The 23023-nt window shown below is 41.7% G+C and overlaps 1 protein-coding gene across 1 annotated transcript in view; it reads right to left on the reverse strand.

Annotated features, from left to right (window-relative positions):
* Nucleotides 1–1754: 1754 nt before the first annotated feature.
* The window catches only part of tmem106c (transmembrane protein 106C), a 40082-nt gene continuing 18813 nt past the window's right edge, over nt 1755–23023 (reverse strand). The window contains exons 3-7 of the mRNA XM_067976759.1: nt 20562–20721; nt 17910–18050; nt 15152–15201; nt 11914–11967; nt 1755–4601 (exon numbers count right to left, since the gene is read on the reverse strand). Of these exons, the coding sequence (XP_067832860.1) occupies nt 4484–4601; nt 11914–11967; nt 15152–15201; nt 17910–18050; nt 20562–20721 (523 nt within the window). The 3' untranslated portion in view covers nt 1755–4483. The remainder of the gene's footprint in view (nt 4602–11913; nt 11968–15151; nt 15202–17909; nt 18051–20561; nt 20722–23023) is intronic.

The raw sequence follows: 23023 nt of genomic DNA on the forward strand, positions 1-23023 counted from the left end.
ATGCAGTTTTGCAGGTACTTTTCCCCATCCAGTACTAGCTCACCCCTAGTACCATACAGCTGTTTGCAGTCAACCATTTAGATGAACACATGGATGGGACTAGGATTTACTTGGTCTTCTTTATCCCTCAAGAGAGTTTGGTGTAACCTGTCTTTAGTTAATGATATTTAGCACCATCCAAGGGTAGCAATGCCTCAATGTCCAAGGTAGGAAGAGCCAGCTCCATTCAGATTCCCAACTCAAAAGCAGTAGCTGCTTTCTTAATGTATTCTGAACAAAATTGATGTAGAATATTCTGCTTAATTGCTCTCTAAACAGGGGCTGTGACCCTGAGGCAATAGTAACAAACACTGATGTCATGATTCGGTGACATTGTCAATCTTGCCAGTCAGGAATAACGAATAGCTAATACATTTTGCGCAGTGTTCAAAGGCTTTTGGCACAAGTTGCAGTAGATATTATGCCCCAACTTAGACACCTTGCATCTTTGAGAATACATCATGCAGTTATCATACCTTTAACAAGTGGCCCAAGGCACTTCAGAGACAGTGTAAGGAAAATAGATGCTGAGGCAGGAAAGGTTTTTTTTTTAAAAAAAGAGGTAGAGGTTGAGATTGATTCTATTCTCCTAGAATTCTATGGCAACAAAAAAAAGGCACAGCAAACAAAGCACTGGGGTTCATTTCTAGAGGGGTCAAATTGAAAAGCAGTGCAGTTATGTTAAACTTGTATAGAACCTTGGTTAGACCACACTTGCAGTATGAACAGTTCTGGTCTCCATATTATAAAAAAGGATAGAGGCATTGGAGATGGTGCAAAAGAGTCACAAGGATGATACCAGAACTGAGGATATACTCATCAGGAAATATTACAGGCTGGGACTCTAGGGAAAAAAAGGCTGAGGGGTGACCAGATAGGGCAGATGTAGAGAAAGTGTTTCCACTTGTGGAGAGTCCAAAATATAAAAGTCACTAATAATCCAACAGGGAATTCAGGAAAAAAAAATCTCTTTACCCAGGGAGTGGTTAGAATGTAGAACTCACTACCACAAGGAGTAGTTGAGGTGACTCGCAGAGATACATTTAAGGGGAAGCTAGACACATGAGGGAGAAAGGAATAGAAGGATATGCTGATAGGGTTAGATGAAGTAAGGAGGAGGAGGCTCATGTGGAGCATAAACCAGTTGGGCCAAATGGCCTGTAGTTTTGATGTAACTCGTGTAAAGCAGCTCAAAGCTCTGCTGCCACGAGGAGGTTGGTGGAAACTAAGGGGATTGAAGAATTGATCAAGAACAGCATTAGGAAATGCAACTGTGGAAAACAAAGTTCTGTAGAGGGGCAAATAAACTGGAACAATTGCCAGAGTCCTGGGAGTAAAAGACCACATGTTGCTTCACTCATCTGATATTTTATACATTGATCACATGATTCCACAGAACCAAAATTCAAGCTGGGTTTAACCACCATGTGTATAGCACAGCTGAATTAGGACAAAAATTGTGTACCTTGCTGCTTAAATAAGTTAGGAAGAATAGATCCTCTATAGAAGGGAGGAACTTTTACATCTTGATCAAAGTAGGAATGTCCCATTTAAAGGAAGTCAACTTACCATTGCAATAGATGCCATTTGTCATCATGGTGCATGTTTAGACCAGAGAGATGTGAAAAACATGTTTGCATACAAGGTGAGAACAATGCAAGAACTATACAGCAACCATTAAGCAGCCCTGTTATGAATGAATCTTTTGCGCAAAATTTCCAGATGGTTACTTTAATAGCTCATTAGAAAGTTTACATGGCGAAGGCATGGTGCTAGATTTGCATTCCAGCAATTGCAGCGCACTACAGTAGCGAGAAACATTTAAAAAAAGCCCAAGCACTCTTGAAAATTATAAAGCTAGTACACTAGTCCTCTAGTCAACATTTATTTGAAAAGTGCTAGTTAACTGACAGCATTACATTTAAACAATGCATATCAGTTCAGAGTGCTTAAGAAATCCCAGCCTGATCAGGCCCCCCCCTTCTCTTCCGAAGAAAAATATAATGCAGTACAATGCATAAGACACACAAGGTCTTTCTGCAGGTAGAGTGAAAAAGCAGCCATTGAACAGGGAACCTGTGATAGGCTTGGCCAACAATCTAAAGTTTGGATCTTCTACCAGTGGTGATGGGTCACAGTTTTATTTGAGTCTTATTAAATATTCAAGTGTCAAAAAAAGTCTCAAGCCTAGTTAATGCTTTTAAATTGTTCAAACTGCAACCCAGATACATTTCTGGAGAACCTTCTACTGCAACACTGCATTAACCATGGGTATAGAACCTCAGCTCATTGCTTTGGCATCAAGGCTGGCAGAGGATCACACAGCCCATTTACCAGACTCGTGGCTGGTGAAACTTTAAGCAAACTGTCCAATCAGCTCTTAATTGGTAGAATGCTGGAACTGATGGCTCAGTTCAAAGTGCAAAACCCACACTGCACTTACAGCAAACAAGTTAATCTTATGGTGTTACACTAGTACAATACTGGTTCAAAGCAGCATTACACTGCATTGTGGGACAATGACATACCCACAGCTGAATAAAGATCAGTTGCAAACTGAGTGGAACGGTATGAACGCCTGTTCATCTGCCAGAAAAAGCAGTGAAAGTTAATTTAGGAACGTCACAACCAGGTTTTACATTCCATTCTCTTTCTTAACCACCCCCCCCCTCCCCCCAACTTCTAAAATAAAAAGCCACTGTCACTCAAACACACAAAGTATTGAGCAGCTTTGAGCATCATAGTACTCAGGTGGAAGGCAGTGTTACATACATTTTAGGCCACTAACCAATATTTAAAAGGGCATACCCAACTAAGTTACTACCAGACAGTATTGTGCGATTTGGCAGCAAGTCACACAAGGTATAGACTAAACTTCAAGTTGAGTTGCTTTACAGCAAGCTTCCAATGTCTGCTTTTTGTTCCATCTTTATAAATCTGTGTGCCTTATCCTGCACAACACCCTTATAGTACAAAAACATCATGGAATAAGTTACACTGCAAAATAAAATCCATTCTTTCCCAGTTATACAAACAATTTTTTCTATTTGTTCAGTCACAAGAATAAAAACAAACAAATATATCTTCAGTCTTCCCTTTGTATCATCAGCCTAGTCTGTCCCATAGGAAAACTAAACATTCAAGTCACCCTTAGGGTCTGGTGCAATTGGTAAGCCAAGCAATGGAGTCTTATAAAATATGAAACAAAGATACCTTGTAACCAGTTTCCAATGGAGCTAGCTGAATACTGGATATCTTGTATGTGTAATTTGAATAGACCTTCAGCTGTCTTGGGGGTTTACTTTCTGCACCCATACAAAATGGGTGGCCATTTAAAGATACAACATGGAGCCAAAATGCAACAATGGCATCTACCCGAAGTGGAGAGAAGAATCCCACCTTAGTAATCATTTTTGGGGGGTAGCAATTTTAGGGGGTAGCAATTTTAGGGGTCAAATGAAGAAAAATATGAATCAGGCTACATTAATATCAAATCTAGTGTTGTCTTTAGTCATGCAACAAGTTAATCCATAAAACTAACATAGCATGTGCATTAAATGACTGCTATGCAACTTGAAAAATATTGGTCAAGGGGAGGATTTTAATTTTTTTTTAAAGTTGATCCTGTGGTATGCTTATTATGTTTAAATTCTGTTTATAGTGTAGCAAAATGTATACTTGTTAGTTTTTAAAGAAAAATTTGGCAATCAATCCTCAGTTCATTTTATACTTTGTGTAGTTAACCTTTTGCAATTCAAATGTGAAAGCTTGAAAATATTTACTAGTGTAAAGTCACACCCATCATTTAAAACCTTATGCACAAGTTGTTGCAAATGTACTTGGTCCTAGATTGCAACCAATTAAAAATGTATTCTACACCTTTTTTAAATATACAAGAAAGGAAGGGAAAAAGCATCAGAGTTGCAGATGGCAAAAGACCCAAATTTGAGATCCAAAGGGTCTAAACCAGGAGAAGGAAGCAACCAGGTTGGGGGTAATGCTGGGAGGGAAGTGAAATTTGGAGCCACTATGCCCAGGTGGGGTGGAAGAGAAAAAAAATCTAGGGTCTGGTGATGCTTCTGGGAGTTGTAACACAACTAAGCACATTGGTTAAAACAGCCTCACTAGCTAATCAAGCTCTATGCATAAACCTTATGGAAGCTGAACAGCAGGACTCCACAATAGGTAGATTTTGAAAGGAATGATATGGGAAAAAAAGTGGGCATTCAGGAGGATGAAATGCCATGCTCTTGGACCTATTTCGATAAAAACTGTTAACATGTTGGACATGGTCACTGTGCCAAAAGATAAGGGTGCAGAAACAAAGATCCCCAATCCATGATCTGCAGTTATTTTCCATCCCAAGTAGAGAACAGTCCAGTGTTAATGAAAACAAAATTTACAAGTTGCTTCAAACGATCATCCCCATCAGATTGCTGTGGTCTCAGTGGTTCAAAGGGGGTCTCCTGTATGCTGTAGAATTGGACCCACAATCCAAATAGCGATATGCTTCCAGAGAGTTCTGTGATGGATGTCCCAAATAAGAACTTTTCACTGTGGTCCTGAAAAAGAAAATAAAGTGGGAATTCAAAACCACAGACAACATGGCAGGAATGTAATACTGGCTTGGTCACCACAGTGGAGTTTACATTGTTTTGCCCAAGGCTTGCAAGTACTCCCATCCCACAGGTAGAGTTCATCTTAGAATATAGCCATAATATATAGCTTTCAATTAAACAACCCAAGATTCACTTTAGAAACTAGGTATTGGGTATGGTCACTTGACCAGCATGCCTTCAGCTGCCTGGGCCCCAAGGTCAGGTGTTCTCTCCCCCTTTAAGATGCTCCTTAAAACCTACCTCTGACCAAGCTTTTGTCCTAGTATCTCCTTATGTGGCTGTCAAATTTCATTTGATAACACTCCTGTGAAGTGCCTTGGGATGTTTTACTATGTTAAAAAGGTGCTATAAGTGCAAGTTGTGCAAAAACATTTACACTGTTTTCACTAAGCCAAAAGTTGGAAAAATTCTAGCGTTTACATTCCATTTGTTCAGACATCTGAATGTGCAGGAACTCAATTCAAAAAACAATTAATTTCCTCAGCTTTTAAATAAGGGGATGTGTACAAGATACAAATTTTAACCAGCTTCACTCATACAATGATGATCTCACCAGAGATATATTGATTGGGGTGGATATAGCAGGTGTTTTAGAAAGGTTGGCTGGATCATCATCAATTGTACAAAGGAAGAGACAACACAGGAAAGGGATAGAGCAAAAAGGAATTTGCAACGATTGAATGTTAGTGCTATAATGAAACCAAAGAAGCGATTATCAATATATGGACGCTGAAGTATATTTTTCTATAACCATATGATATTGCAGATGTAACATGCCCATTAGGGGACAATGACAACCTCAGGAGTGGTACACAGAAAAGGGAGAATACTGATCCTACGATAGGCATCTTTGGGACGAGGAAGAGATGTTGGCTAGGGGCTGCAGAAACTACTGACCTTTATGCCAAACTGCTGACACAGGCAAAAGCAACTTTTGAACCGAAGTAACCCGAGTTCAGTGCTGGCCTGGGCTGGCTGGAACTGGTTTGAATTAGCTAAGTTTTGTGAAAGACAAAGGAGATGTGATAAGACAAGTCCTTGTTTAGAAAAGGAGTAATGAGGTAATGCTACCTAAGTCCTTGGGACAGAGCCAATGAGGAGAAGACACAGACTAGGCGAGCAAGCCTAAACCAACGGGAGAGAGAGACAGCACAGCTTAGAGATAAGATTCGGAATAAGAATGAAGAATCTCTGGCGTGGAGCCAGAGTGAAGACTCCGGAGAACAACCATCGCGGAAGTGGAAGAACCTACGTCTGGGACGTAGAGAGAGAGAACGGAACGCCTGGCCAGCGTCAACTCCTTTTCGGGTATTATCCTTTATATTCTGTGACCACTCGGAGTGTCAGAGAAACCTAGTGGGTGTGCATTTAGATCCTAGTTTGGGTATAAAAACTGTATAACCTGGTGCAAACTGAATGTTTATATCCAACCAGACGTATAAGCTATATGTATATGATCTAATGATGTGAATAAAGTGAATTGAGAGTTAAGAGAATTGACTCCTCTTGTACTAAGCCAATAACCATAACCAGTAACCTTCAGTCAACACACATGTATGCAAATCAGAGTTGGATGAAGTGGCAGGCTACAGTTCTGAACTTCACCACAAGCACCAAAGGTGGGGAGGCACACAGCAGAGGGACAGTCTTGGAGGCAAAAAATTAAGAAAAAAAAGTGAAATCCAGAGGGCTGCGATGTCTACACAGAAGAGATACAACAGGTATAAATGGAAATCTTGGCTGGGGAGCAGAGAAAAGAGACGGGGGAGAAAAAAAAGGCACAAGTGGAATCCAACTTTAGGTATGAACTGTTTTAACAGCGATAGATGCGACTCCTCCACCCCTACATTATATAAAACATAAGGATATAAGAAAGGCAGGACAGAGACTCTCTCTAGATGCAGAGCTAAATGAGGGAAACTTACTGGCAAGAGTTTGCTACAGACTGCCAGACCAAACATTTGATGAGCTATTTAGGGAGAGAATCTAGCAATGGCAATGTTTCAATAACACTGATTTAGAATGGAGTTTGGCTACTGCTGAATATGGGGTAAGGGACCAGTACATGAAACACCACATTAGTCTAGAAAATGAAGCTGTACTTTACTTCATACTGACCAATAGGGACATTTTGACAAGAGTTGAGGTGAGAAAGAAAACAGCGATTGTAGGATCATGGTAGAAACAAGTTTTTAAAAAGAGCATGAAGGCATGAGAATGGGGCAATGTGGTAGCTAAATGAAACAAAGATGATTTAAGAGGGCAATGGCAGTATGTGTAACTAGGAAGAGTGGCAAGAATACCAAGCGGCTTTCTTCGCTTGCATGTCAGGGAAGACAAACTAGCTATTGGGGATAAAGATTTTCCAATAAGACAAATGGTAGCAAAAGGATAGAAAGGATCAGTGAAAAGGAAAACTTCAATGTAAAGTGACCATTAAAAAGAGCTAAGCAAGCTTATGAATTCAGAATTACTAGTACACATCTTTCAAGTACATCAAAGTGAAAGAAAAAAGCACAGGACTTTTGAAAGCAGTGATTAGTGAAAATGCAGACATAGCTGAAAGTTGAGTTATTTAGTGCCATATCTAAGAAAAAGGACAGAAGCAAAGTGAACATTTCAAGATAGATTCAGGGGTTCAAGTAATCAACATTACTATGGAGTTGGTAGATGGGTAACTGACAAGTGAATAAAGCACCTGGCCCAAATGGGATTCATCCTTGAACTCAAAAGATGTGCTGGAATATTTAGGGATTTGTTAGTCAAGCAGGTGCTACCAGAGGACTGGAGAACAGCAATTGTATTGCCCTTAATTTTTTTTTTTAAAAAAGGATCTAGGTAGCTAGAGACCAGTTAGTCGATCAGCACTAGTGAAATTCTAGAATCAAAATGTCCAGGGCAAGCAGTGGAAGACTGAAGATATAAAGTAATTGCAAGATTCAGCATGGATTTACAAATAACAGAATTTTTTTGATAAACTAATAAAGATGTTAAAAGGGGCAGAATACAGATGTGGTTTACTGGGATTTTAGTAAAGCTTTTGAGGGTGTTTCAGAACATTAGTGAGAAAGTTAGCAGACATGAGGTGGGCAGCAGTGTACTGAACTGTGGTCGGAAATAGAAGGCATGTGAATAGGCAGTACACTGGGTGGAGGGGTATGTTCCCACAGGGATCAGTGTTGGAACAGATATGCAACATTTTCATAAATGATCTAGAAGACAGTCAGTAGCTTCATGTCAAAGATTGTCAAAATAGCTGGGGCTGTTAATAATGGAAGATGGGGGACAACCTACAGGGGAACTTTGACTGAAAAAGGACAATTAGCAGATGTAGTTTAATGTCAATGAGTGTACAGTCAAACACTTGGGGAGGGGTACAGAACAGTCATGGGGACTACATGGTTAAATGGAAAAACAAAATGGATCAGGAGTCATCATAGATAAATCCCTCAAGGCATCAAACCAATGTCTGGCTGCTGTCAAAAAAGGGATGTTATGTTGTATTTTAAAAAAACAGTATAGCAAGCAATTATCCAATGTTGGTCAGAGCACAGCTGGAGCATGTGCGTCATTCTGGAACAAATAGCCAAACTGGAAAAGGTGCAGAGCACTAGTAAAATAGAAACTACAGAATAAAAACAGGCTCAAAAGAACTGGTACTTTTTCTTGGCGAGGAAGACAGCAGATTTTGAAGTTAGGCTCAGGGACGTAGAGGATCAGTCAGGGCTATTTGAATTTAAGACAGCAGAATAAGGGGTCACAAGTATAAGCTACATTCAGTCAGGATGCAAGAAGTGTTAGTGAGAGGGTAAAGTGGTTTATGAGTAGACTGGAGGGGCAAGTAGCTTGGATCAAGGTAAAATTGGACAAGAATCATTAATTGGATAAAAATGCTAGGCCAACAGGGTGGACTAGATGGACTAATCACCTCTTCCAGCTGAGAGATTTTCTATGCTTCTAGTGTCACTATTGCAGCTACAAGACAACTTTAATTCCAAACCCTTAAATTATAGTTTATGGCAAAGTTATACTGTTCGAAATCAACCAAACAATCTCAAACTGAAAAGAAAGATACTGAACAGCCAAGTCAAGAGCTTTGCAGTATTTTTTCCAATAAGGGGCAGCATTGAAGGTTAATTATATTATACACCCTTCCAAAAGCAGTTTTAAGCCACAGAATCCTCAATTTGTAAGGCTTTACCTGGTGGTGTTACGGGCTATGTTGCATACCTCAAACTTTGCTCTTGAGCACTTGCATATTATTAGTCATTGCCTTGGACATCCCAAAAGGCCATTGACAGGATCTGGTACTGTGCACAACTAAACAAGTTACCACCATGTGCTATCCCACTAAAGCTATGTTTAAGGCCATCTACTTTCCTCCCAATTGCTCAGTGCTTTTAATGCTTCATCCTCAGACACATTCCATTAACACAGGGCTGTCCACTTTCCCACATCAAGAGATCTCCAGCAAAAGAGGGACAGTAAACCACATCCATCACATTCCTCCAGTCCTCTTGCAGTGCAATAGCTAAACCACTACTTGATTGCCATGCCCTCTGATGGCAAAATGAAAACTTTCTCCAATTCTTCAAAGTTAGACTAGCAAGAGATAAGAAATTAATTACCAGCTTGTACTTTTGATGGCACCACCCATAGCTCTTCATTGTTTCTGGCCTCACCACCTTCTTGGACTTCAAATTGAAATCCAACATTTTGCTGAAGCTGCCTCCAAGCAACTCTTGGGCCAAATATTTCCCCCTCCTTCAGTAACTGAACACTAAATCTCCAGTTCATCCAAGACTCGTACTCCCATACCTGGGGAGGCCAATAGCTCTCACTCCTGGATAGGATAAGATTCTGGCCGGGGGTGGGGTGGGGAAAAGTTGACAGATAACTGCTGTCTGCCTTAAGACACTGCATTCCCTTCAGATTCAATATCCAAAAATGAATTGCCTTGATTTACTGCAGTCCCAAATTAACTACTTCCATCTGACCAACATAAAAAAAAACTTAATGTTGAGAACAGACCAGACGTGCATACACAGCATAGATCAAGTACTTGGTTTACAGCTATGGGGCAAAAGCCATTATTCAGTACTCCTGCCAAAGGAGTTCTGGCACTCAAGTCAATACTGATGTCTAACTGGAGATTAGATAATAGCTTGAATTTGCTCAGTCATTTATTTGTACTTGTGTCCAACCATTTTGTAAACAGAAGATTGAATTGAAAAGCTGCATGACATACATAGGGCATTGCCCTTGGAGATCATAGATGCAATAAAAAAGGAACACCCCTATCTCTTGTAGAAAATATTTACAATCTGAATTTATTTTTGGGAAACAGTTTTCCTACCAGTGTGCAAAACCTCCGGTCAGGGCTCCCTCCTGGCTAAACCATGCCAGGATCCCTACCCCTACTTATACAGTGCCTTTAATGCCCCAAGGCACTTCACAGGAGCACATACCAAACAAAATTTGACAGCCACATAAGGGAGATATTAGGACAGGTGAGCAAAAGCTTGGTCAAAGAGGTAGGTTTTAAAGGAGGAGAGGTAGAGAGGGAATTCTAGAGCTTGGGGCCTAGACAGCTGAAGGCACAGCAGTTGATGGATTGATTAAAATCAGGGATGCACAAGAGAGTAGAGATCTGAGGGTTGTAGGGCTGGCAGAGGTTACAGAGATAGGGAGGGGTGAGGCCTTGGAGGGATTTGAAAACAAAGTTGCAAACAGTCTGGTTCAGCCTCAGATAGTCACCAGGGAGAGGGATGAAGTCAGTGGTTAGGGACCAGAGTTTGTGCAGGGACCAAAGACAGTGGCTTCGGTCTTATCCAATACGGGATATCAGACAAGCAGTGTGACAAATCAGAAGCAGTGGTGGGGTCGGGAGAGGTGGTGAGGAGGTAGAGCTAGGTGTAGTCAGCATACATGTGGACCCCGACACTGTTTTCAGATAATGTCACTGAAGCCATTCCAGATCCCAGAGTAGTTTCAATGCCAACAGCATGGGCTAGTTGGGCTGAATGGCCTGATTCAGTGCTGTATATGTAACTATATGTATCAGGAAGGATGGACTTGAAATAGCCCAAGCACAGCTCTGGAGCAGTCCAATCCCAAGCAACCACACTGGAAATGGAGGGGAAGAAATAGCAATTTGAATGAAAGTACTCCACTATCCTTCCTTTTTTAAAAAATGTTGGACATTAAAAGCAAGTTATCTTACGGAATTTTGAACACTAGATATCTCCTGAACGTCCTAGTTTAGGCCAAAAAAAGCAATACAAGTTACAATTTGGCTTGATACAAGAATACTTAAGTGTCAGAGCCTGGTTAACGTGAAAGTCTTTAAAAATGTAAACAAATCCAAACTTCAATCAACACTAAAAAGTGGATGCACAATAAAAAGGAACTCTGCATACTCAGTCACCTTCATTACAGTTTTATTACTCTCGAACAGCCAATCAAAAGGCAGCCTATAAGCAGATATTTATTCAGATAACAGTTGTGTCTGGTGACATGATGAATCAGCTCAGCTATCATGTTAGTTCTATTAGTTCTTGTATTGAAATTATTTGGTGTGGAGTGAATCTCTGAAGTGAGTGCTGAGCAGATGGGTAGCTATTTGCAAGGACTGTCCAATCCAAAATTGAACTAAGCCACACTGTGTTCAGACAACGTTGTACTTCAGCTGAAGTCAATTACATCCCAACATTAAGTTAGAAATTATCCTCATCCCTCTTCCCCCCCCCCCTACAGGGTTGCTTAGGGATCCTACAAAGTTGGAATGCATCACACTGAATCAGTTAATCCTAAATCTTGCAAACAAAGCATTTGAACTGGTGTCTCATACCTTGCTAGGACAGTTGTGTTTTAGAATTGCTAGTCTGAAGTAATCTGGAAATTGAACAGAATTCACTTTGCAGACAGGAAGCCTGTGCTGAGCAGATTCATGTCATTGGAACTACAACTGTTCTGAATAAATATCTGCTCCTAGGCTGCCTTTGGCCAGCCATTCTAGAGCCTAAAACAGGAACAAAAAAAGTGATTGAAGTATACAGAGAGCTCCTTTTATGGGGCAATATAGTAGAATGTATTGCCCCTTTTGAAGCACTGCTAGATTTTTTTTTAAATTTCTACTTTCATGTAGAATGTTTTAAATACCCCTTCAGGACATATTACCAAAATCATTTATACTTTTAAAAATTAGTACAAAAGTCTACATTCTATTCAATGAAAAGTTTTAAAGATAACTTACTGCATGAAGACAACAATATTGTGGACCTTGATTGATGGCATTGTGCAAAAGGTGCTGTGGAAGAAAACAAACTGCTTTGGTCACTAAGTCAGAATGATAGAGAAGTCTTCACTGCACCTTCCCCTTCAGCATGGTAAATGGAAGTAATGTTACAAGTCACACTTGTTACCACTGGAGCAGAGAGCCCCTTCAGCACACAAAGGCTACATGTTCACAGCTGAACTTGCTCAAGGTTTCTTTCAAAAAAAGTGGAATGCTTTCTACTATTGTGTTTGGGGAGGGGAGATGGGAAGCAAAAGATGGGTGCATTGCAATTGGTTATAAGAAAAAAAAGTTGGGGAGGCAAGGAGAGATTAAAAAAAGGGTTTTACTGTCAAGGCAAAAGTACTATTTAACATATCAAAAAGTAGTTTAAAATCTGACTCAGATTGCTTCCCAACCTCAGGAAAATCAGGTTTTAGGTCTGAAGAAAAAAAGTCACTTGGTTGACAGCAGCAAGCAGCTCCATACCATTGGGACCCTTCCAATCCCAGCTACCATCTGAACAGCAAATTTTAAAATTTCAATTACTTGCCAAATTAAAGGCACTTTTAGAAGCTTAAATCTAGTTTCTCCAACTGATTTTATTGTTGATATGCTGAGTATTTGGAAGTAGATTTGCAATCAGAGGTTGCAGTGGCAACACTCACTAAAGACTGAAGCATCAGTGGACCTGGGGAGGATTCTTCATGTTCAGCTTACATTATACAGATGGACAGACAAACCAAGTGTTCATTAGGAGGAAAAGTGCAGCCTACTTCAAAACCTTGTATAGACAGAAATACAAAAATCAGCCAGGCACGTTTCACTGCTTTAATAAATTGTAAACAATTTTACAACACCAAGTTATAGTCCAGCAATTTTATTTTAAATTCACAAGCTTTCGGAGGCTTCCCCCTTAGTCAGGTGAACGATGTGAAATCGTTCACATCGTTCACCTGACGAAGGGGGAAGCCTCCGAAAGCTTGTGAATTTAAAATAAAATTGCTGGACTATAACTTGGTGTTGTAAAATTGTTTACAATTGTCAACCCCAGTCCATCACCGGCATCTCCACATCATGCTTTAATAAAAGCAGCAGTAAATCTGTAATAAACATTTGCTTCAGGGAACTGAGAAAACAACTTTTAAACAAAAACTGCACTTGATTATTGCTTGCTCACAGACTGAGTAAACCACTTGTATGGGATTGTTAAATTGAAAGCTCATTTTAGGTACAAGAGAATAAAATGTTACTAGTGTGGAGCTTTACAACAGCATCAGCACACCTCATGTAACCTAAAAACACATTTCCACTTACTACTGAGAGCAGCTTTGCTAGTCATTTCAATATCAGTGATGCAATACACAATAGATCTCTAGTCAAACTGACTTCTGGCACAAGAGTAATGTATTGAAATTGGAAACCAAAATCAGAAGTCATAGGAAACAGGAAGAATTCAGGAGGACAAACAGGTTAACAGTCAGAAGATGAATGGCAGATGTAGGTCAAAGAGGAGAAATGTGTAGATAATGAAAAACAACTTAGTTGTCAAAATTCTGAAAAGGATTGGAGTAACTGAAAAATTGTTTCCACCAGCTAGCAAAAAAGTTAATAACAGAGCATAGAATAAGGATAATTACTAGAAAGAGGTTAGAATCCTCTTTCCCCCCCCCAAAAGGTTTAAAATATGAAATACTACAGTGGCCATTGAGATAGAGATGATATTTAAGAAAGGGAATTGAATAAGTATTTGAAAAAGGAGAATATAAAAAGGACAGAAGTGGGGATCAGAGTAGATAGCCTGCCTTAGCCCCATATCCCTTAATACCTTGGATAGATTTTTGTTAACCAATCTCAGATTTAAAATTAACAATTGAGCGAGCATCAACTGCCATTTGCAGGAGAGTTCCAAACTTCTACCACCCTTTGCGTGTAGAAGAGTTTCCTAACTTCACTCCTGGCTCTAATTTCTAGGCTGTGTCCCCTAGTCCTAAACTCCCCAACCAGCAGAATTAGTTTCTCTATCTACCTGAACAGTTCCCCTTAAAAACTTCAATCAAATCACCCCTTAATCATCTTGTAATTTAACCCTTGGAGTCCAGGTATCATTCTGGTAAACCTACGCTGCACTCCCTCCAAGAGGCCAATATATCCTTCCTAAGGTGCGGTGCCCAGAACTGAACAGTACTCCAGGTGTGGTCTAACCAGGGCTTTGTATAGCTGTAGCATAACTTCTACCCCCTTATATTCTAGTCCTCTAGATACAAGGCCAGCATTCCATTGGGTACTAGGAGAGTGGCACTTTATACAGAAACCCAGAACCAACATGTACCATGCCATGATTTACACTAACCTCCACCACTCTAGCAGTGGGCTCACATGCAGTTTGATGTTGGGGGTAATGTTGTACTACTGCAAGCCTATGTTGGGTGGGCTTGGGACTTTAGAAGGAGATACTGGTGCAAAAGGGAAAAAAGTTTAAATTGTGTTTCCCCCCCCCCTCAAGGTGTACATCTAAAATAGTCAGTTCTCCATTTTACCCTGAACATCTCCAAAAAGTTAATCTTAAGGAATGAAAGGAGCTTGGTGGGGGAAGGCAGCCAGGTCTATGTATTTGCACATTTATGTAATTTTAGCAACACATCTGTAGCATTGGACACAGGGTTCAATTGCTACTAGCTCAACATTAAACAATTTAATCCCATTTTCTTCAGTAGAAACATTGAATTTACTACTATGCAGAATAGTTATATTTTAAACTCCTTCCTGATTCTCACTTTCCCCAGTGTCTCAACTACTCTGCAGGTCACCCCCTTGCTGCCCTCCCCACCCTGTGTGATGTGCAGTGACAGCAGTACAGCAAAATGGGGTTGCTCAGAGTTTTGACTATTTTACAGATACTGGAATATAGGAACAGTAGGCCATTCAGCCCCTCAAGTCTGTACTGCAAAGACAGAGCTATAAACAGCTTTTAAAAACATCTGACTTAACTGTAGTGCTCTGCTGCCTGGTTTCAATTGCACTTTTAGTGCAAATAAAATTCCTTTCAAACTAGAGCTATTGGACTACTCTTGTGATTGTAAAGCAGACATTTGGTTGGTTCCCAAAATGCAGTGCTAGTACAGATTTATTGAATGAGTCACGATTAGCAGCATTTGTTTAGAAGGAATGCTGTGAAATTCAGGGCAGCATCAAGAGAGAAAAAAAAGGTACTTACTATACATAGGCTAGAGGTCCGCTAAATTCCATTCGAACAGTATAGTTCACCTGCAAAATTAGGTTTACAGATACAAGAGGCATTAACAATACAACCCTGATGTATCAAGTTGAATTATGTTACCATTTTCACTTGATGCTAAGCTTCAAATTTAACCTAGAGAGTGTGACCAGATGAAGTCTTCTCTGCTAGCTACATGTTTGGGCAATCTAATCCAGTTCCAAAGAGACATAAACCTATAGGGCACGATATTAGGAGGGTGGTGGGGTTGGGGGGCGGTGTCGACTGGGCGTGTGGGTAACACGCCTGGGTGAAATCAGTGTGCTCTGCTTACCTGTTCTGGGTTCCCCACTAAGCTGCACGGCGGGCGGACTGCGCATGCGCAAGGTCTGTCAGCTGGAGGAGCTCTATTTAAAGGGGCAGTCCTCCAGTGACTGATGCTGCAGACGCTGGGAACCGTTACGGCATGGAGCAGCCCAAGGGGAAGGCTGCACCCAGGTTAATGATGCGATGTCGGCGACAAGGAGATTTCCCCCCGGCGGCCGGGAGGAAGCGGCCTGCCTCTGCCACCAGGAAGGCCTGGCTCGAGGTGGCAGAGGAAGTCACCTGCACCACCAACATATCGCCCACCTGCATACAGTGCAAGAGGCGCTCCAATGACCTCAGTCGGTCAGCCAAAGTGAGTACACTTACTCATTCCCCTACACTCAGTCTGCCACATCACTGCCCCCACCCCACATCTCCTGCACTGCTAACACCACTATCACATCACTCCTCATACCCACTCAAACCTCATCTTACCTCACCAGTACTCATCCCAATCCTCATACAATCTCATGGCTCTCTCTCATCTCTTTCATGGTCAGCCTCACTCAACCTGCCACTACCTGTGCTGCAGCCACAGGGCATGCATCACATATGTGCAGTAGGAAGCACAAGGCAAACGTGTCATGAGCATGAAGGGTATTTGAGGGTTTGTCATGGTGTTTACCTATATTTAATTTCTGATCAACTCACATTATATTGTCACCACTAATGCTATGTCTTTGTGAATCTTGTCTAGTTTGTGCAATAATGCCCTCTCCTGAGGATCACTATGAAGACCCACAACTCATGCCACCCATTGGGTCACTGCAGAGTGGGTGTAGGTGTATTTGCAGGGCTCTTGTGCAGACAACTGAGACGTCGGCGATGTCCCTGGTAGCACCCTGGAAGGATGCGGAGAAGTTGTTGAGGGCAGTGGTGACTGACAGAGACAGGCAAGAAGATAGTGCTCAGGCCAGCCGGGAGCAGCTCGGCATGAAGGAGGCTGCAGATGTCCATGACTACATGTCCACAGAAGCTGAGCCTTGGTCTGTAGAACTTGTGGAGGGGGTGGGGGGGGGGGGTAGTGCCCTCTGCGGTTGCCCTCCCTCCTGTTGTGCTGGTGGATATGTCACAGCACTGTTGTGGAGCTCCACGTGTCAGGTGGACAGGGTGGCCGGCGAGGCTGGTGAAGCTCTCTGCCTTCCGAGGAGGTCATGACTGCAGCCCCCATCTGAAAGATGTACATTTGAGGGGGTCCGCAAGGTAGGTAAATGTGTCTGTACACTGGGGTAAGTGTGCAAGTTTGTGCATTTTGTTAGGAGGAGGGCGGTGGAGGCCAAACTTTGTCCAAAGTGACAGAGTGGCCTCCTGCAATGAGTGAGGGTCTCTTCCTTACCACCCCCCCCCACCCCCTCACAACCTGTCAAAGGGACCTTTGCAGCTGCCACAGGCTGATGGCTGCAACACGTCCATTTCAACTGGGAGTGTTTCCCCCAGTACGGGAAACATTCAGTTCATTTCAAAATCCCATCCCTCCTAAAATATCAGGTCAACCAGGCCTGTGAAGTACCTGTTTAAGTGGCACCCCGCTGGCTTTAATTGCCAGCAGGAGTCCCACATGCAGGGGCTGTGCATGCATGTCAGCACGTCACTGGGGAACCTGGAAGTGGGCGGGCTGGAGCCAGGCTCCGATTTTCACAGCCCACCCCCACCACGAATGCACCAGATTGTGGGTGCGAAAATAGAGCCCATAGTATCAATTGGAATCCAACAAGATTCCCTGAAACCACCTTTAACCTGTCCCTGGGATTTAAGATAAGCAGTGTATTTGCATGTTGTTGCTAAATTATCCATTTAGTTATCTACCTGTCCATGGTCACCAGTTTGCCTTGGGTCTATCCACAAAAAAGGAAACAATTGTCAAGACTGCTTAAATTGCACTGTGCAAGAGTCAACATGGGCTCTGAGCATCTACATTGGTGAAGAGACATTCCAGTCCTGGCTTGTGGCATTAAATATGAATCTCTTGACCCAAATGAAAAGCAGGAAGCAACTTCAGGTCAAACTCCAGTCAGGGTCCCAATGATCACCAGCAGAATGGCAAATCAAAGCACATCAGAAGCTTAAGCACTAGTTTAGCCTGAAAAACTGGCACAGCACTATCAAATTTCTATACCTGTGTTCCAGACTTTGTCAATGAGTGGTGGGGCACAAGAGTCAAGAAACATAGCGGAGCAAAAAAAAAAGTGCATTTACATACCACAACAGGTCCCAGTGCTTTATGGTGACATGTGGTTTCTGACATGGAAGTCAGAAACCACATGCAGCACTATCTGCAACATGATCTAGCACATTAAGCTATAGTCCTACAAAAGGGAGGGGGAAAAAGGGGGAGAAAGAAGCAGGGGAGATAAGAAGAAAGGCAAAAAAGGTGTGCAGTACAAGCAGTTACCTGTTTCTCACTTAGAGGTGGTATAACAGAAACATTATTCAGCTGCTTTGTTCCAATCACAGTTTTCATGTACTGGACCTGGCATGTGAGGGTATCCACAGAAACAGTATAAAAATTGGAATTGCTAATGTTGAGGGTGCTCTGAAATACAAAAGAAACATTGATAGGAAACCCACAAAGAACACTCCTGCCAATGGTTAAATGTTTCAATCCAATGGTAGCAAAAATGTAAACATTGTGCTGTACATTATGCAATAAATTAGCAGAAACAAACAGGCCATTCAACCCTGTTATCTGGGCTGGCTGAGACCTTATCCTTCTCTTGAAAACAATTGTAAAGCAGGTACAATCTAGAACTTGGGTTTCTGCACTTTTACTAGCAATTAGCATGGTGTTTTGTAACAAGACTTGAGTCATGAGTGATCAGGATTACAGCAGCATTGGGGGGGGGGGGGGGGGGGGGAGGGAAAGACTCCAATGTACCTGCCTCCCTTAAAAAAAAGGGAGAGTTGTTGATACCTTTGTCTTCAACAGGGTCTCTGTTTGCTGAAGTCTACTTGGAAATCAATTGTACTGCTCAAAAAGAAAGTCACAGGTCCAGCACTATCTGGGATCAGAGTTTGTGACATAATTTTAAACAATAAGTCAGGTGGAGGCCTGTGCAAAGGACTCTAAAAAGAAAGCATGGTGCTTTGACAGTAACTACTGAAATAAATGTGGCCCAAACTGCCAAGATTTGCTTCTCACCCCTCTGGAAGTTTATGAATTCTCAGTTCAAGCACACCCAAACTTGGCAAACTCAGACTGAACCTCAGATAGGCATAAGCAATGAGACTATTAATCACAACCTCTTCAATGTTTGGCTGCTCTATGGAAAAGTAGCTTTGCAGATAGCTAATGCAGCTTTTGAATATTTTTTGGTGGGGTAGAAAAGTAGTAATGCATCTCAAGTTTTGCACTAGCAATTATATGCTGTGTATATCAGTAAAAAGGCAGCTCTAGACCAGTGCCATTATATCATCTGGAAGATAATTCAACATGCAGTTTGGGTACGTGGATTAGTTACAAGCCAGATGGTATCGGCATAGAACAAATCCATTTGAACACTGAAAAATTATTTGCAGTCGTTAGTCAGACTACTGCCAACAAGTTAAAACAGGTTACATAAATGGACTAGAGTATTTTTACAGCAAAAATGAATGCTTTGTACAAGACAAAAGCAGTGAGATTTAATATTGTATCTTCTGGATTTTAGAACTACTTTGCAGAGTATTGATATTTGATTTAGGTATATCCATTTCTTCAACACTTGGCAATGTCAGAGCTCCAAATGCTGCAGATTACCACACTGCTGTAAAGCACCACAAATATAACCGCTAATTACCCCACTAACTAGACTTAAAGAATCAAAAAAGTCCCCAGGGCAGGATCAAAGGGTTAAATAGACCACTTTTTTTTTAAAAAGTGACTGGAGTACCTCACATTTGAAAGTGCTCCCACACAATCCAAAATCACAAGTTGACCTGATGTTAACTAGCTCAGGAGCTTGCCAGAGACCCATATCAGATCTCCTCACTAGAGGACAGCCAGCCACTCCATCCACAATTTTACACATTATGGTCAAGAACTGAATCTTTGGGGTGGAAATTTCAGCCCAACCAATGGCACATCAACAGGCCTCCCAGTTGGGAGGTGCGCAGGTCAGCCCATTGGGACTCACTTCAATAACCTATGCAAACTTGGCACCTGTCGAGCCACCACAGATAGCTTGCTGATCCAGAAATGATTTTGCACTTGTTTTGCTGATTTTTTTGGGCCCCCTTGTCAAAATTGGTCTTCAGTCATTAGGTCCCTTCACCACAAACATAACTGCTAGTTACATACAGATCTGGTGATTTATCTTATTGCTGTTTGTGGAACCTGGCTATGCACAAATTGGCTACTGTGTTTCCCTATATTAGTGACTACACTTCAAAAGCAATTCCTTCACTGAAATGCTTTAGGACATCCCAAAGATGTAAAAAAGGTGCTGTATAAATACAAGTTCTTTGTGATACTGAATGTTTTTGTATTGTGCTCAACATCTTATTCCCCATATTCATATCCCACCCCCATTTTCCCTGTTGGCTTTGTATAGTTGCCCCTTCCCTTACTGAATTGAGTTATTGATCCATTTTGGGGACCACTTGAGTAAAGTGAATCCCAGACTAGTCTGAACACCAGAAGATGTATGAAAATGAAGTCTAAATACTGACTAAAGACAAGAGTCCTGATTTATTTTTTTAAACTTCCATCTCCCCACATGATCAAGAGGTCATAGTTCAATTGGCAGCACACCCACTGCAGAAAGCTTACCAACAATGCAAATTTAACCAACTATGAGGCCCACCCTAACCACATTAGCTCTTCATATGGCAGCCTGACTCAGGGCCCAAACTAAAATCAAGAGAGGCCACAAACTGACAAGATTACATCAATTGCTAGATCCTGGTCAGCATTTGAAATAAAAACTATAAAAGGCACAGACTATCATTTTAAAGGGAATTAGATCAGAGAGAAAAAAGATGTGGGAAGGGCAGGGATATGGCTCAAAAATGGAACAAAGCAATCCCCAATATCAATTATTCAAAATTTTTTTTAATAACTCATTACCGTCATGTCAATGAAGACTCTGGAGTTATTGGTGTCAAACTTCACTATAACCACTCTGATCCCATCATCGTTCACAACCACTGACCGAGGGAACAAGAAGAAGACAACCAGTCCAGATATGAACAGGCACAGGAATATGGATATGAAGACATATAATTTCCTGAAATATAAGAGATAACACTGGTTTATGCAAGAGAATGTTTAAAGGTTTCCTTTACATAGCACTCCCTTCAAAAACTAGTTCAAGTCCCAGAATGGAGATTTAAATCCACTTTCTTCAATCCATTAGCTATAAGCTCAAGTTTAGCACCAGTCAGCTACATGGGTGGGGTGGTATAATAGGCATGACATGCTTACAGCAAATTCTATTTACTGAACCTGGAAGATGCAATTTAAACTAACCTTCTCACTACAGCATCGAAGTTATTTTATTCCTTTAATGTGAGGCAAACCATTATCCAAAGTTAATCTGTTTAGTGCATTCATGGACACACATCTCAGGAGAACTAACTTGAAGACCAGGACCATTGCCCACCAGGCACCACCACATGCTCTTATTCATGAATTCCAGTCAACGCAGTTTTGGACAACCACCAGAACAGCCTCATTGTTCACTTAACATTCAAATATGTCCCAGCCTCTGATCAGCCATTAAGAGCACTAACTCACTTGATTAGCTACTCATTCATCAAACTCTTCTAATAACCAAAATTTCTCACCGTCAAGATCATCCTTCACCATGAAAAACCACCTCCTCCTTTCTTCTCAAACACCAAAAGTTAGGAACTTGGACAATGGATGGTCTCCATCTTGGAGACCAAACAGCTGCTTCAGTTACCACCACATCCTCCTCCTACCCCATACAATCCCTTCCCTGGCACCACCCAATCACTAGTTTCTCCCCACTCCCAGCTGGTTTACTGCCTTCTCCAAGCTCATGAATTTCACAAGACCCATCTCTTGCTCCTCAAGCCCCCTCCCACTCAGTGACCTTTCCTTGCCCTGATCATAAATGGCTCCTTCTGATCAGACACATCCCTCTCCCTTTAAAAAAGGATTGTCATCCCCTCAAAAAAACCTACCTTCAAACTTGGTTTCACCAACCTCCCTCTCCTCAACCCATGTCATCAAAATGGTCCTAACATTTCTTCCCAACCCCATGCTAACTTCTCCCACAATTCCTCATTGGAATCCTTTCGATCTGCTTTCCACCCTACCCACAGCACCAGCGTTATCCTTGGACTGCAATGCATTATTCCTCTTGGTCCTTCTCCATCTGTGACATTCAACAGAGAATCACACCATCCTCCTCCAGCATCACCACCAGACTAGCCTTGTATGATTCTACTCCTACCTGCCCCAATGCAACTAACATCTTTTGCAATGACCTCTGCTCACTTCCTACATACCTCATGGTTCCAACTATGGAACCCTGTCCCTTGCTTACATGTTGCATTCTTGGCAACATCACAATGAGCAACATTCACAGGCTGATCAGTTTACATGTGTATGCTGACAACACCCAAATCTTTTTTGCCCCCCCCCCCCCCCCCCTCGACTGCACAACTACCTCAATGCTGCTAGACTGCCTGTTTACAATTTAACATGAATGGAAGAAATTAACACTGGTGACAGGAGACCTAAGCCATTGTATTCACCCCTTGCCAAAAACTTCATCCATGCCACTAACCTCATCTCCCTCCCACAGCAAAGTTTCAAATCCCACATTTTAAGCTATTAGTTTTGCAATATTGCCTGCCTCATGCCCACTGCAGCTAAACCCTAATCTACACTTAAACTTCAGACTACTTGCTTCCAACACCCTAAGTTCCACCTTCCATAAAATACCAACTTTCCCAAAATTCCCCTCTATAACCTCAACTCCTACCTCCTCCACCTGATTAATCATAAGCTCTTCATTCCTCCAAGTCCAGCCTCCTTTGCAATGCAACCATCATTCCACTATTGGAAACCAAGCTATTAACTGTCTCTGCGTTACTTGTGAACCCCCCCCTACCCACTTCCTCCTCCCCATCTTTAAATGCCTTCTCAAAACCTATTCAGCCATAACTTCCCTCTTGTAGTTTGTAAAAATGCCCACCGAGCACATCTACTTGGCAAGTGAAAATAACTCCAGAAATAGTGGTTCATGATTACAGCTCAGAATGATATCTGCATTATACAAGAGTAAAGTACTAACCATTACAGCTTAGTCACTACTGGAACAGGTGGTGATTTTTTTTTATTAATTCATTCATGGGCATCACTGGCAAGGCTGGCATTTATTGCCCATCCCTAATTGCCCTCGAGAAGGTGGTGGTGAGCTGCCACCTTCTTGAACCGCTGCAGTCCGTGTGGTGAAGGTTCTCCCACAGTGCTGTTAGGAAGGGAGTTCCAGGATTTTGACCCAGTGATGAAGGAGCATCACAACATTAAAGTTGATTGGTACCGCTATATGGTAC

This window comes from Heptranchias perlo, chromosome X (genome assembly GCF_035084215.1).
Source record: "Heptranchias perlo isolate sHepPer1 chromosome X, sHepPer1.hap1, whole genome shotgun sequence".
Taxonomy (NCBI): Eukaryota; Metazoa; Chordata; class Chondrichthyes; order Hexanchiformes; family Hexanchidae; genus Heptranchias; species Heptranchias perlo.